Consider the following 17,020-nt stretch of genomic DNA (forward strand, 5'->3'; position numbering starts at 1 on the left):
TATGGCCACCCCCAATGCCACCAACGGTCTCGGCATTTGTTGCACCCTGCCCGCAAAGCCGGGTGATATTGTTTGTGGCCATCTACAAAGAGCTCGGCCACATGCTTGGCTATATTGGCACAGGTAAGTACTGGGAAGAAAATCTTGTCTGACACTAATTTGCGAGACCAACGTTGTATGTCTGTCCGCCCAACATGTGCGAGGGCCAAGTTTTCCCACACGAGCTTGCATTGTCTCGACAGCAGTCGCGGTAGACATCGTCGCCTGTAGCTACATCATCCATTTGAGCCAAATCGGGTAACCCTCGAAACGAGTTTGTGTGTGTGTGTGTGTGTGTGTGTGTGAGAGAGAGAGAGAGAGAGAGAGAGAGAGAGACGCAGGAGCCTATTTGCCTGTCCAAACCTAGGGACACATTCTTCTCCATGCACTCTCCCATCCTCATATCATCAGGGATGCAATTGAAGTGAACAGTCAAAATAGGTTCTTTTCCTATAATGTTGAATACGAAAAGACCTTAATGGGGATGCAACAATGCAGGGCGTCCTAGCATTGGATGCATTTGGGCTTTTTTTGTGGCTAACGGTGTTGTTATATATTCTAGGAGACATAACCTTTGACTACTTGAGATGCACATATTTGAAGAACATGTAGATGTTCTACATCTATTCCAAGGTATGTGCGTGCGTGCGTGGTGCGTGTGTACACACACATGTGTGTGTGTGTGTGTGTGCGCGCGCATGTGTGTGTGTGTGTGTGTGTGTGTGTGTGTGTGTGAGAGAGAGAGAGAGAGAGAGAGAGAATATAATTTTTAACAGCATAGGAATAATCCAAATGGGCATTGAAAATCTAGCAAGAAAGTTTTGAATTCAAGACTTGGTGTGTGTGTGTGTGTGTGTGTGTGTGTGTGTGTGTGTGTGTGTGTGAGAGAGAGAGAGAGAGAGAGAGAGAGAGAGAGAGAGAGAGAGACTTTCCTTGGCAACTTGGTAGCCCTCCAAAAGTGACCGTGGAGCGTGGCACTAACCAAAACATGTCTTGCTTCAAACAACTCAGGGTTGTGAGAAGCCCATCTTTGGGCGAGTCAGATTTTGATAGCATGGTGCAACAATAGCAAGCTGGTAGAAATCTGGTACGTTGTCATTGGTTGATGAGTAGGGAGACATGGGTACTTTGAATTTATTAGAATTCGTGTGAAGGATGAGTCAGTCACAACCAGTCAGCTAAAAGCACTCCATGTGATCATTGAGAGAGAGAGAAAGAGAGAGAGAGAGAGAGAGAGAGAGAGATACCTAGCAAGTCTTCAACTCAAAAGAATAGAGGAAGGGAGAAAAGAAGGTGGAGAAAGAGATAGCAAAGATCTGCTCGATGAGTCCTGATCTCAAGATCTAATATGGGAGAGATAAAGATAGAGAAGGCAAACCTATGCATTGTTATCTTTTTAGAGTGATTCCAAAGACTAGAGTTCCATTATCCTCACATGTGGATGTGTAGATACACACACACACACACACACACACACACACACATACCTCTATATGACTTCGTGTGTGTGTGTGTGTGTGTGTGTGTGTGTGTGTGTGTGTGTGTGAGTGAGAGAGAGAGAGAGAGATCCAATTGACATGCTTTTCTTGGCCGCACTCGCGCGAGTCACATACTAGTAGAGTCAAAAGAGAGATAAATGTATGTATCACTATGTATGTATGCTTTTTCACCTTCAACTTTATAAGAAAGGTGAATTGAAAGTTATCGAGGTGGGATCACTCTAAGCCTATGGCAAGAGGGGGACGAGAACGAGAGAGAGAGAGAGAGAGAGAGAGAGAGAGAGAGAGAGAGAGAGAGCGAGAGCTTTTCTTGATCTTCTTTTATGAAATTTATCAAGAGTGATGGGTTTGAGGGTAAGAGGGGCCATGCCGCCGCCAAAGGCGGCGCTGTTTTACTAGTGTAGCTAATAGGCCATTCCAAAGAGAGCCCCACAATACTCTGCATGCCAAAATCTGGTACATATTTGGTTGATATTGCTAGAAAAAAGATTTTTTTATTCGTACCTATGCAAGATAGTTGAGACGCTATGCTTGGAATATAAATACATGAGAGGATTCAATGCTAATGCATATCAAAACCCAAAGCTCTCATGCCCCTGCTTCAGTGGTTTCTTTTTGCAAACGATTAGCATGGCTTTCATTCTCGCATTGCTACAAGCTATACACAAGAAGATTTAGAAATTTTCTCATGGAGGAAAACGGAGTCTTTCCAGTGTTTTTCATACAATGCATAACATCATGAGCTTCTGCTAGAAAGGCACTGCATACCTAGCTAGGTACGATCGGGGGCAGGCAACCGCCGGCCCCTCCCACCAGGCTCGCGGTCCCCTACCCCCAATTGTACAGAGCTAGGTATGTGATGCCTCCCTCACAGAAGCTCATGATGTTGAGGTAAGTCACAATTTGGGAATTGTTGTGAGAATTTGTCCAAAACTTCTTATGATAGCGTAGAGCCTCCCCTTGCAAATTGCAAAAAATATTTGTCCTTTTTCATGCTCTCACTCTCCTTTCACACACGCCAAAGCCTTATGGTTGTGCATTAATAATACCTAAAGATGTATGCACGCACGCGTGCGCACGCGCACATACACAAATCTCCACCTTTGAGTGCTTCAAACACCTAGCTCTCACACCGTCTAAAGAGGAAGAGTCTTTGCAAATTTCGAAGGCCATACACTTGGTGGCCCTGCCCTTACACAACCAGGGAAGGAAGCTTGGTCACTACTAAAGAAACCAAAGGCTCTTCATCCTTATTGCAAAATCTACCTATAAACTATCTTATTTGTGAAAGATATTAATTTTTTCGTCTATTTGCATATGGTCCAGGATATACGGCTTATAGCTCTTCTAATGGTTTTTTTTTTTTTAAATGGCTACATATATAGTGCAAGGACACACTCTAAAGAGAAGAAAACACAAAAGGGAAAATAAGCAACACAAACACATAATGTATCAATGTATATTCGACCATCTCTTTATATATGGGCACAAGAAGTCTTTTGACTTTTCATTTGCATGGGTCTTTTCATTTCCTAAACTCTTATGCACTTAAGATGTTTTAAAACGATTTTTATTTTTTCGAGATTGGGGAGGCCTAATGGCATACATTGTAACATTATAGGGGAAGAAGTGGTAAAATCACAAGGCTTGTGAAATAACTGTGGAAGAAACATACTCTTAGTGCGCACAGAAGAAGAAGGGAAAAAAGATTATTTGCCTTGTAAATTTCACATGGAAAGTCACACTCTAGAGGGACACCTTGTGCTTAAATGGTGTTCAAGTTGCTAAGGTTGTTGTCCTTGGACATTCGAGTGCATCCTCCTCCTCGGGTGGGTCACCCAAAGAGGAGGTTCCTAGCTGGTTGCTACGAGTTCTCTCCGTCGTTCTTAGCATGTGGTGCATCAATTAGGTGGCCATGGTGATGCCTATGCGTGGCATGGTATGCGGCCCTTGCCCGAACATATAACATGGCTAATATTTGGAAGGGATAAACACCTCCCCCTGTGGGCCCTCTGGTGTGTCGAAAAAAAAAATCTTTAATTTAAGAGTCATTAGCTCAAACAAGAATGCATCAATCCTACTAAACAAGTGAAAGGGTCACGATGGCTTTCAAAAACAATAAGAAGTGATAAAATTGTTAGGTTGAGTTAAATTGGTATCAGTGTTTGGGAAAGGATTGCCTCAGCTTAGTCTTGAGCCGATTGAAAATCGAGACTAGCTAGCTTTGCAAACCATGGTAAATGGAAGAAAAACCGATGAAATATGTGAGAAAGTCGTCCAAAAATTTTGCAAATCTCAAAATTTGGTATTTTCGGTTTTCTTCTTTGCAAGGAGAAAACTCGATCAGCAAGCCGCTTAATTAAAGAGACTTTCTCGAACGTTAACACTAACTGGAATCAAGCTATAAAATGCAAGAAATGTAAAACCATGTGAGTTGTGAAATGAAAGGTGAAAAAAAAAACTAATTAATATGTGTGTGTGTATAGAATTTATTAGAATTATGCAAGGTGAAGCTTCACTTTAGCATTCTAAAACAATAGAATACAAAAAGAAAAAAATGTGTTTGTATGTGTAAAATTTACTAAAATTATGAAACGTGAAGCTTCAATTTAACATTTTAAAACTATAGAATGCAAGAAAAGTAAAGACATGTCACGATGTGAAATGAAAGGCAAGTCTCCATCATGCACTGAAAACTATGAAAGTCCCCCTAACCCAACCCAACACTAAGGGTTTCTTTTAAAAAGTCAATAAAACCAAACATGAACATTGAGAGAGAGAGAGAGAGAGAGAGAGAGAGAGGGGGGGGGGGGGGGGGGGGGGGGACTAAGATGAAATGTTATATAGAACATCTTCAAAAGACCAATATGGCCTATGAAACCAAACTGATATAATTGTGGTGGATCTAATAGAATGTCTGGATACAAAATAAAATGAAGTAAAATAAAAGCTGCAATAAACATGAGAGAGAGAGAGAGAGAGAGCTGAGAGTCTGAAGATCAGGAGCTTGTGTATGGGAAGGTGCACAATGCAATTCTAGCAGCTAGGAGACACATGAGGAAGAGAAAGAGGAAATTGTAAGGTGGCCATTTCAGACTCCATCGTCAATTAACTCATGACGGCTTGTGTTGATCAAGAACCCAAACTCATGTATATGAGCCTAGCAGGCTTGGTAGTACTGAGTACAACCTCTCTAAGCTTGTAGTCCAGCAAGACAGGGCTTGCCAAAAACAAAGAAATTAAGGGCACACTTGAAGCCCTTTCCGATATTGGACCAAAATTTGAAGCATTTGAAAGCAGCACTGCCAAATTCAAGATGTATTCATTCATTGCTGATAAGTTATGTTGTCATGATATGGATACGATAGAGTAGGCACGCCTCCCCAAGGCATTATGTTTCTGATTGCAAGGGAGCATGAGCATGCCAATAGCATAGACGGTTCATTTTCTGTCATTGATTTTTTGCAGAGAGAGAGAGAGAGAGAGAGAGAGAGAGAGAGAGAGAGAGAGAGAGAGAGAGAGATAATGAAATGAAATGAAATGTTATATTAATGTGTGTGACTCTAGAGTTTAGTGTAGGGGAACATAAACATAAAAGTAAATGAGCGCACATAGAGTCTGTAGAGATTTAAACAGGTTGGAGGCACCAAGGTTCCAGTTGCAAGGGAGCATGAGCATGCAACCAATAGGATAGCTCGTCATTGATCCACACACACACACACATACACACACACACACATAGAGAGAGAGAGAGGCCAATGTGCCCTGCAAGCTCCAACCAAAATACGCAGTAGGACTGCAAGAGTGCTCAAATCAGTCTGGGCTCGCTCTGCAAGGATGTGTGCAGGTGTGCATGCACATGTGTTGCTTTTAATACAAATATATGTTGGCAACCTGTTTAGAGAGTTGCAGTATGGAATGCAATTGAGCTTCAACAATCACAATAGTACTAGTTTTGTCGAGTCAGGTTTAACCTAAAACACTGACCTTATCTTCTCCATTGCTATGAAATGTGAGTTCCTCAAGCCTTGGCAACTGACCGCAAGCTTTCACAAGGTTTTTGTCCCTAGCCACCTACTAAAATTGTGCACTTTGGATCCCAACACTCAAAGATTAACAACTTTTCCAGCCAACTAGCTCATCACGTCTCAAATCTTCCAAGGTGAGCACAAGTAGCCACCCTACATTTATAACTCCTTCCAACCTGTCATCTTTGCAACTTCTTGTATATTTTCCAACCTCAAAACTTGGAGAACCTTAATTTTTCTCCCTTCAATGTTGCCTAGATGTAGGCTCGTGCTATGCAATCTATTTGGATGAGGGATGCTAAAATTTGATTTGTACTACTTCCATTGCACTCCAATTTTTGCATGCATACATGCAAATGATGCATTGATTGACCTACAATACACAAACATTATGCTCACAAAGCTAACATATATGTGCACGTGTGGAGCTCGTGTATTGCACCTAGTGCTGAATCCTAAGGCGTCAAACTTATCAGTTACAATAACTTATAAAGGCAACCATCGATGAATTCAAGCTCAACACCCCGTCACCCATATCTAGCAGTTTAACCTCGACACTGGCATTATCTTCTCCATTGGGGCCCACAACCCCACCAAGTAGATAAGCCTCTACTACAATGACATGGCCGACTCGCTCCTCTACTCATGCTAAAATAAAAAAAGGTACAGAGAGAAGACAGAGCCCAGAGATTATGTGCCTTCTTTGGCAGCTTGTCCCCCCCGCTTCTAGTTAAACTTCACCTCTCACGTTACTACTTTGGAGAAAAGGGGACTTGCGAGAGCCATCAGATTATGTGAAATCATTTAAAAAACATGAAATATATCTTTAGGAGCTTCGTCCATCTCATTTTTGACAACTCACGCCTTGAGAAAACCACTAAAAAGTTCTGCACTGCCAACCAAATTTTTTTTATAGACCACCACACCAGGGTGTCGAGCTGTATCATAGGACCAGGATCCAAGGCTCATCTTTCTGTACAAAACTTTGGCCAATGAAACTATGATGTAGCCGTTTGTGATGTCCATGTATATCCCCATTTGATTCCACCAAAAAGAATATGACCACTTGTTCTGTCAGAACGACGCTATCATTGCCCTACCTGGCCCACTCCGCATTCGCATTAGTTTGACTAGTTCTGACATGTTGGGCAGAAGAAGGATTGATAAGGTTGTACCAACCCATAAGGTATGGAATTGCGTAGCTGAAAGATGATATCATCACAATAAAGTCTCCTTTCATCATAGGGACTGTGAGGTGCAGGCTCACATTATCTTGCTTGTTTGCCATGTCGAATTTGAAGAAGAAGCCACTTCTGTCACTCATGGGTTCTACTTTTAAAGAATTTCTTAGCATTACTTGATAATATTTGGGGATCGTGAAAGTGTTTTCAATACTTTCAGAAGATGTGAGCGCCAGCAGAGACCCCATTTCATCAACAGATAGAGCCATCTCTATAGCCTTCCCCCTTTGGGTAGGCCAAAAAAGGGGGAAGCTAAACTACTTCCTTCGCTTACTTGCCTAAGGATAACCTTCATAGGTTCTTCAAGTTTTTTAAAACCGAAAAGGTTTGTCTCTACACCTTGGATATTTAATATTCGTCTCCGAGGGTCAGTATTTTTAGAAGCCATTGACACATCCTTGAAGGAAAAAACCATTCCCTTCCTTTCAAAGATCTATGAACGTGCTATATCAAAAGCTAGAGGGCCAAAGAATGTGACAGCCATCGTCACCAACAATGCTGCAAATTACAAAGGTGCAAGTCTTGCAATTCAAGCAAAGTATCCGGACTTAACATGGGTACCATGCGGTGCAAATACTATCAATCTGCTTTTGAAAGACGTTGGCAAACTTGACAAAATAAAGAGTACTTCATTGGAAGCAAACAATAGTAAAGTTCATTGGAGAGAATCAATTCTCATATGCTATGCTCAAAACCAAGTCGTCTAACAAGGCATTACAACTCTTTTGTGTGACTCAGCACAAGCGATGGGATGCACCCCTTGCTTCTTCCAAGTAAAGCAACTTATATAGTTGAGATTCAATAGAGGGGAGTTGTGCACTTGCCAACACACAGGACTATCCACAAAGACTTGTGGATGAACTACTAGAAGTCAGGCAAAGCTCCTAAAGCATAAAGTGGAGCCCAAGGGATGAATTAGGTTACAAAGCTCCAATGAATATTCACATTTTTTATACATTCTGGTAACCTTTGCCACTTCTTACCCTAATTTGGGATGCTATCCACTATGGATCTTAATTGTTTTTGAAGTCATTGTAACAGAACCATAATTTTGTACATCAATGATGAGAGGAAGGCAAGGGGAACCCTTGGAGTATTTGCTTTTGGTCACAAAGGCAAAATGTGGACGATTGGGGCAAAATGAACTAGCTTTGCCAACCCTAGATTTTACACCCATTGTTTTAAAAACGCTAATCGTTTTAAGGATTTCAATGCTCTTGAGCTTATTGCACTCCCATTGCATGGAAACTTGGAGCTTTCGGAGCACCAAGAAGTCACCATAGCTTTACCAGTCACCAAGACGAGCTCCAACAAGGCACCATAGCTTGCACCCTCTATTCCTTGGTATGTATTACCTTTGACTTTTTCATGCTCTCTTATGCATAGAGGTTTAGCCTTTGCAATAGAAATAAATCTTTCTCTTCTTCATTAAGGTCTCGTTAATCATGTTTATGCTTTCAATTAAAGAATTCATGAAGTTTACCTTATGCATGCCTTTTCGTGCCCATTGGGGTCATCAATAGGTTGTGCTTACAAGCGAATTAGGGTTTCATTAGTGGGGGAACCATTTAAGCAATGCTTTAAAGAGGACTTCACCCAAAGAGTGTGGTGCTACTTCCCACCACTCCCAAGTGGATAAAGCTTGATGGGAAAGCTAAGCATTGATGGGAAATACTTAGGGAGTTAGGGGAAGATAAGTGTTTCAATTGGTAAGGGGATTGAGCTTGGAAGTATGCATTGGATAGCATTCTCACTAGCTCACCAATGTAGCCAACTGCATATCCCTTGCCTATGACAACACAATCAAAGCTAAGCATCTATTTTTGAGCAGTGGATCTACACCCTTGATCGCATTTGTGGATTGTAAAAAGAAATTCAAACATTTCTCTTGTGTTACTTCAAAACTTCTTTTGAAAGGGACTCGATGAAGGGCCATTATACTCTTGCATAGAATATTTTTGTTGCTATATTTCGACAAGCTCATTGTAGCTTTTGCAAAACCGCAACTTTACGACTACATGGAGAAATTGCACAGAAGTCCAATTTTCTTGCACCTCTCTACAACCAACCTCAAACGGTTGTAAATTTCTAGGTTCTAGTGACTTCTGGTTACTTCCTTACCAAAAAGCATTGGAATTTGTGCATGTGAATATGTGACCCTTTCAACTCAACAATATGTACAAAAAATAATAATTTTTATTTTCCAACAAAGTAGTGCACTTTATATTAAGAGAAGAGAGAAGACAAATTACATCGGAGCAATCCTGTATTCCATGACTCTCATGTCCGAGACCATACCATAACCAGGGAGACTCTCCCTCTTTACAAAACATTGCCTTGATACAAAACATAATGAATTGTTGACCATATACATCATAGACAAAAGTGCGGACCATATACAACATGGATTGTAGTGCCACCCAACTACAACATACAACATAGATTACTCTTTTAGAGCATTGATCATGCCATGTATCTTTTCCATGGAGTTTCCAGCTTTGGACACAGCCTTAAACGCCTCCCGAGAGGCTTCTTGATTAGCAGCCAACATGTTCTTTATTTCCAATAGTTTTCTCTTGTTGAAGGGAAGCTCGAGGTCCTCATCATCCATTTCCATGTGAGCTTTCTCCACATCTTTGATAATCCCCTTCCTCAAATAGTAAATATTGACTTCATTGATTTCCAGTTTGAAGACCTGCAGATTAAAATCCACAAAAAGAGTTCTTAGGCTTGGAGCCTGGTAAGCCTCATTAGACACATAATTGTTTCTCAATTTCCAAATGATCCAAAAGAATTCAGCCCTCGTTTGATTCCAATAGCAGGTCAAGATACCTATGGAATCTCCTATCAGAAGTTGCTTCCAAGAGACAGTCTTTTTAAGAACATATCTTATAGGGGACATGATGACATCCGATTGGGGACAATTTATGAATAAATGAAAAATCGATTCTACATCTGCTCTGCATCGGGAGCAAATGTCGGTGGATAAGCCTGTGCTGGACGGGTTCCTAACCTCACTATCCTATCTTATTGCACATTTAGTGAGAACCACGATTAAAATGCCAATCCATGGGACGAAGCTGACTCGACTAGTGCGTAGAGGCTACAAGAGGTTGTCAATCTCTCAAAAAACAACAAACAACTCGCATCTAACTCAAGCTACACTCAAGTGACTGAAATCACCAAAAACCAATCGCTCATCGACAAACAAATCACATCTGTTACAACACCAAATGACATCCAAACGTAACGAAACTTCTAGGACATGTATATAAGACCTAAGCACACATGCTTACGGTCTCAAATTTCACTTTAGGTCAAGTGCCAAATCGCAATTATCAATAGTAGTGGGTTTTTAACCTAGTTGTTTTTGACCCAAAATGCGCCTAAATGCTTAGTAATGATGCCCCAATACCTCGCCTATGCTTACTTTTTGATTTTGAATTTACTTTTTGATTTTGAAGTGTAAATTCCTACTTATGATAAAATTAGGCCGCGGGTCGGCGACGCCAAAAGCTACGAAATATTGTGATGTGTTTACGCCAATGCGTAAAGCTCTTACCTGCGATTGCAATGCAACAAACGCGGCTCCAATGTGACAACCAAAGAGGGAGTAGGAAGTGCGAGAAGGAGAGAAGTGAGCACTGTTAGCTCACGCTGTGTATTTCATTATCCAAATCTTAATAATAACTTACAAAAATTGGCTTTTATACCTTAGCCAAGGTTTTTGGTGGTCAAACTAATAATTTGGGAGCTCTAACTAAAGATAGGTTGATACAATCTGGAAGTTTGTAGCCCCGGCATATTAATTACAAGGTTTTACCGAAAAATAGGAGTTACAATATTCTCGATTTATAAAAAATAAAATAAGAGCTCCAAAAATGGTATCCGTGTTGGCTTGCTGCTAACATTCCCCCCCTCATCACCTGTGTCGTCCCTTGACACACCTTTATGGACTGAAGTAGTCTTCGGGTTGACGGGGCTGGCGAGGCGGTCTTTAAGCACATTTAGTGCCCAGCTCTACTATGGAGTAGCCTACAAATCTTGATGTCAGGTTGCTAATTAATGGCCTAAGTATCTTCGTTTGCCAAGTGAAGAACCCTTTGTAGAACGCTTCTCAAACGCCAACATATTGTGTGAAGGTAAGAACATACACCTGGCATAGAAGCCATAGAGGACTTCTTCGGAAGGGTGGCCACTGAGATCATAGCACAAACCTTTATAACCCTCGAGGAATGACATCCACGGGGTGCCTGCTTGCTCTGGCTCATGGAATACTTTGATGCAAGTGAGCAGCATTCGGTAAATTTTATATAGCATCGCACATGATAGATCCGAAAGACTTTTGAAGAAGGACATGGCGCCCGTTAGGGTTTTCACCATGTACTCTTCGATCGGCTGTTCCTTTTTTGGAGCAGGCAATCTTGGGTAGTTCAGCCAAGTTGGTCGCTTCTTTGTTAGTGCCTCATGTGCTTGCTAGGTTCTTACTCTTGGTACGTGACAGAAATTAGTAGGATCCTTTTGAGGGCCGCAGGTGCTCTTGTGAACAGAATCAAATACCTTGAATTCTTGTTCAACCAACTCAGCCTCCACTTTGGGTTGTCTTGATCTGTGCCTTCTACCTGCATGTCTTTGTAAAGTCTCTCTTTGACTTAGAGCAACTCCACCTTTATCAAAGGGTAGGGCAGGGATTGCTGGTGCCATTGCGCATTGATTTGATTGGGAGTGAGTTGAGTAACGTTGACGGAGTGAAGAACTCTCAACTCCCAATCCATCGCTGCCTTCCACTACTCATCTACCTCTTGTGTAGTCTTTTCCTTCAGTGCATCCTCCTCTGCCGTTGACAAATGAACCATTGGTATTGTATCTGTTTCTGTTATTTGTACTTGAAATTCCTCCTCGCCACCTAGCTCTTTTGCTGGCTATGTCTCCATCTCAGCGAATGAAACTGAGGGGATCTCTATCTGTGAGACTGGTCTGAAGTTCTTGCCTCTTCTTGTGTTTCTGGCCGTGAGTGCGTCAATCACCATCTCTAATTCTTTGGCCTTTGTGCTACGGCTAAGTGCTGATGTTCTGAGTCTTTCGTCATGTCCTGCGTTTGCTTGGCATACTCGTTGACTTTCAAGATCACTTCATCGTTTGATTGCCAATCTTCATTTCTGGCTAGCTACCTAGATGTTTCTGCAGTCTCTTGTGTATCTTTTGGCTACGTCATGGTGGCTGGTTGTTGTTGCCCTTGAGGCTGTGGTGGTTGATCTTCTTCTGTTGTGTCATCCTGAGGCTTCGTGGATGCCTCAATCTTTTCTTGCTGTGTTGAGGTAGAATGTGTTTCCTCAGACTCCTTTTCTCTTGTTTGCTCAAACTTTGTGTTGTCCTTTGGTGCAGGACTCGCTGCCCTTTTTGGCTCTTTGTCTTGCTCTTTTTGTCGCTCTTGTGTAGATTCAGTTGCCTGTTGAGCAGATTCAACTGCTTCTCTTTGTTCAAGCTTTGTCTCCTTGGTAGGCTCAGGTTCTGTGGATTTACTTGCTGGTAAAGGTGGTGGGCTCAGGATGGGGTGATCATGTTATTTTGAAGCAGGTGAAGAAGGTCGTGGAGACATGTCACCTTGATCATGCTGTGCTTCTCCTTGTGCAGTTGCTTCCTATGCTTGCTTTTGCTGCTCCACCACCTCTTTAGATTTCCATTCCGCTTCTTGGGCTTCTCTCAGCTTCAAAGCTTCTACTTTCTGATACATTTTTTCTAGTAATTCTGTGGGGTCTTCGGCTTGTTTCCTGGCATGGTGCTTTGTTCTTCCCCCTTTGAGTTCAATGGGTACCCACTTTGTTGGGTCCTTGCCTTGTGCTTGGCGGTTGCATTCGTTAGAGTGCTTTTCTCTTTCAAACCTGGATTATTTTTGTATCGGTTCCTCCTGATGAGCTGCCACGGCTTTTCTTTTCATCTCCTTCGCACTCTTTTTTCCTCATTATTTGAGTATGCCGTTCTGGTGAGCTCTCAGCAGACTCTTCGTTAGACTTGTATGTTCTCTTGGTTGATCTTGTAGCTTGAGGGGAAGGTTGTGCTGACACTATCCAAGTGTTCTGATCTGGCCAGGCGCCAAGTTGTCGGCCATGCCGATAGCATGGTAGGCAATCCTGGTTAGAACCTCTGGTGCTCCCAGATATGTTATTTTTTCCTCTTTCTTGTCCCCTTCAATGTGGACAAAACATAATGTGCATGGTTAATTGGTTGCCTGGTTGTTGACTTGAGAGCTTGTGTAAATGTTGTGGCAACCGCATGATTAGGTGTCGTATACCTTAGCAGTCTCTTGGCGAGGAAGTGGAAGTGCTAGTGGTACAATCTTGCGGGCTCTTCCACTTGTTTTTGGATGAGGTCGACAAATGTGGCAACGCCGACTGTTTCCTTGGTAAAGGTTCTTGCCGTCTTTCTATCTCTTGCCCTCATTGTCATTCCTTCTATTGGCAGTCTAAGAGCTTCTGCCACTATCTCTTTTGTTATCACCACTTCGACTTTGTTCCCCTACTGGTCAAAGATTTGGGCAGTTCCATCTTCTTTGATCGTGGACAAGAGCTCATAAGCTTTTTGAAAGTCCACAACACATGGCTCTTGTTCGTAAAAATCTCTGAGCCCAAGCCTTCTGTTGGCTTCTTTGGTCTCGGGCTTTGTGGCGACATCATAGCCTTCTTTTGGTTGAAGTTGCAGTTCTACCTGATGTCCTTCTTTGCTCTTGAGTCTTCCTGTGAACACTATTGTGTTATGCTCTTCAAGCTGTTCCTTTGACAGGTAGGTCGCTTAGGCATTCTTGATTGAATCGGGGTCCAGTTGGTATGGTGGTAGCTCTTGCAGCTTCTCCTTTTGTGAGAGCTTCTTCTTGGCCCTCTCTGCGGCTTGCATGGCTCCTGTTGAGTGAATAGAGTGTCAAAGCTAGCAAATTTGACAGTTTTTCTTTGAAATGTCCTTCAATCTAAAATACTGACAAATTTGGTTCAATTTGCTTTAAATCAACTTTTGAACATGCATAGATGTATAAAAACATGTAAAGAACAAAATTATGAAGTCCAAACAAAAAATTGCAACAAAAGTAAATAATGGCGATTATTTACAGCTAAGTAATTTTTTCAACGTTTTGAAAATGTTGATATTATAGGCTTGAAGTATATACCAAATAGATACTTTGAGTGAAAAGTGGGCTCATTTGGATGCACAGGGTGAAAATGGTGTCAGATTTAGGCTTTAGGTCTCTGAAATTGTAGATGTAAAGAGATTTTGAGATTTTGAGCTCCAAATTTGTTCAAACTTGGCTTGTGGGCTTAGGACATCATGTACTTTGGATCTATGATAGCAAAGTTGCAAATTTCTCCCTTTTTGGCCAAAAAGTAAATAATTATGATTATTAACTTTTCTACCAAAATAAACATTTTTTGGTACAACTTGGTTCTTGGCATGGTCTAGACCTTGTGTATGTGATATGAGGTGATTTGGATCAAAAAATATGGCTCATAATTCAGAATTTGACTTGCAAGGACTTCTTTGCATTTTTTGGCAATTTTCCAAGTTATATTTGATCATTTTGGCTCATACTTGAAATTTGGCATGTAGTAGGTGTGTACAAGTGATAGGTGAGGTGATGATGCAATTTTCAAGCCAAAATAGTGCAAAAGTAAATAATCGCGATTATTTACAATAGTCAAGATTTTCTTGCAAAACTTGTAAATTTTGACCTACACACATTCTATACACCTAACACAAGTCCTAAATTGAATTTGGTAAATTTTGGTCTTGCCGACATCACTTTGTGCTTTGTCGACTCTGAAATCTTTGATTTTTTGTGACTACATGGCCTGTAGAGTTAGTTAGTTACTTTTGAGGCTATGGACTTTTCCGCAACATAGTCATGAAGCTACTCATCCAATTTTGGTCCATTTGGAGTCAATTTAACCTCGTATATCGAATTTGATGCTTTGTAATCTTCGAGCCGTTTTATGCTTTTCGAGGGCTTGGCTTGATCGATTTCATGAAACCAATCATATGCATTGTATATAGACCTCATAGGTAAGCTGTCTGTGGAGTCAGAATCCAATTCTGGAATTTGCCAAAAATCTAGCTTTTCTATTTGGGACCCCCTCGACTCTTGCCGAATGGTCAACTCTTGGTATAGAAGTGTCGTACTATGTTAGGGCATGCTACAATTCAAATCTCATTCGATTTGGTTGAGCTGACAGGCTGCTATGGTCGATTTTTGGTCGTAGGTCTTCGTGCACTGCTCGGATTCTAGGGTTTTTTCTAGGGGTTTAGACTAGCTCCCGACCGTACAAAATGGAGCATTGATGAGTAAAGAACTCAACCCTCATGTCTCGTGTGAGACGGCGCTGAAGACAGGTAATGTGGGCTCCGAAAAATACGCGCGAAGAGGATCAAAAGCTCTCTCTCCAAATGCAACAGGTGGAAATGAGGTGATTTTAGCATACCTTGGGTATCTATACTCGGACTTCCCGAACCAACTTTTCCCAGATTCCCTTGTTAGTCCTACTAGATCGTGAAATATATGTTACTCAAAATTTTCCCAATCGGATCCCTGTAGCTCATTCTGCAAGAATTCTGCAAAAGTAGGTCTGGCCACCTAATTTAGGCTTCCCGCTTCCATCTGCCGATTTGATTGAAATATTTTATGCTGATCCACCTTGTCTTTCTGATCACCACCATGTTGTCTTTCTGATCACCACCGTGTCTTCAATTTTTCCATCTGAGATCCGTTGCTATTTATTATTAATTTTTGACGTGTTTGTTAGAAAATTCAAAGAAAATAACAAAATGCGCTAAAAAAGCAAAGTAAAAATCTAATAATTTAAAAAAATCCATTGAAAAACACAACTTTATTGTTTTTTGTTGGATTGCTCCATTTTTAAGAGTCAATACCAAGAAAAATGATGAAAAATAACAAAAAAGGACTATTTTTAATGATTTTTTGACATTATATACACTATTTACACTCATCGAGGCAATATTATCAGTTAAATTTTCCGTATTGATGAATTCTAAGGGCATTGTTAGGTAATTTTGCAAAAAATCACACGTTAACATCAAACTTTTTTCCTCCCTCTTCAAACATTGCCCTTAATTATTTAGTACTCTTCCATCCCTCCTAGATGGCATGCTCTGGGACGACTGTGTGCATGGGTTGAACAATCGTGTCTATACATAGCCTTGGTTAGATCTACCATGCTTTGAAGATCAATGCAATTCAAACCATTATGCTATGCAAGAGTTGGGTCTTGAGTAATTAACTCAAGGGTTTCTGATGTCGAGGTTTGCTGATGCTGTCTTCCAAAGAGCAAATCTTGTAGCTTGTGTGCTCTTTGCTTGATTGTGCCATCAAGATGCTTTAGAACGCTGATTTCATGAGCTTTTGGCATCAACAATGACTGTTATTGAGCTTTTACCTGCCATTGGTATCTTGGTTTGGCTTGGTCAGAATGGTGTGGTTGAGGTTTCTGAGAGTTAACTCTCCACTGCTTGATTTATTTTCCAGTTTGCGGAGAAGATAAGTGCTCCTTTTTCTTCCAAATCCATTTCGTGTTAGGTTCCTTACTCGGAGATACTCGTCTCTATGTTTTGACCCTTGGAACCGTCTTTGGTATTGTCAATGATGGTTTGCGCACCCAGATTTGATTCGGCTTGTCCTTAAGCTGTGCTTTTGGTACCCAAATTTGCCTGACTCCTTGCATGCTACTTGTAGCATTTTCTTGTCGATAGGACGGAGAAGATAACTAAGTCCCCCTTTCTGAAGATTTTTGTAATTAGATGGGAATCAAAAAACTGTTTTTGTTTCCGCTTTTGTGCATAGATGTGAGCTACAGTAGTTAGCCTTTGCTCATCTAGCTTTTCTAAATCTTCAAGTCTTTTTGACAATTCATGTCCAGTCCACTCAAGATCCTTAGCTACCCCTAGTGCTGGCAATAGAAATTCTATTGGCAATATAGCATAAGACCATAAACAAGGTTAAAGGGTGTAGCATTTAAAGCTGTTTTGAATGAAACTCGAAAAGCCCATAGACCTGCATGAAAGTTCATTTCCCAGTCTGTCCTTCCTGAACTAGCCAGTTAGTCAATACCGAGCTAAGAATCTTATTCGTATGCTCAGCTTGTCCGTTGGCTTGTGGGTGATAGGGAGCTGATTAGTTATGGATGACCATAAATTCATTAAGCAGATACTCGAT

The 17,020-nt window shown here is 41.2% G+C and overlaps 1 protein-coding gene across 1 annotated transcript; it reads right to left on the reverse strand.

Annotated features, from left to right (window-relative positions):
- Positions 1-9,250: 9,250 nt before the first annotated feature.
- On the reverse strand, positions 9,251-11,663 carry LOC147424396 (uncharacterized). Its single transcript, XM_086499956.1, has 2 exons — positions 11,607-11,663; positions 9,251-9,829 (listed from the first exon to the last, which is right to left on the reverse strand). Exons 1-2 carry the CDS (start codon positions 11,661-11,663, stop codon positions 9,251-9,253), a joined length of 636 nt encoding a protein of 211 aa, XP_086356082.1.
- Positions 11,664-17,020: the final 5,357 nt, after the last annotated feature.

This window comes from Adiantum capillus-veneris, chromosome 25 (assembly GCF_014529385.1).
Source record: "Adiantum capillus-veneris isolate H3 chromosome 25, ASM1452938v2, whole genome shotgun sequence".
Classification (NCBI taxonomy): domain Eukaryota; kingdom Viridiplantae; phylum Streptophyta; class Polypodiopsida; order Polypodiales; family Pteridaceae; genus Adiantum; species Adiantum capillus-veneris.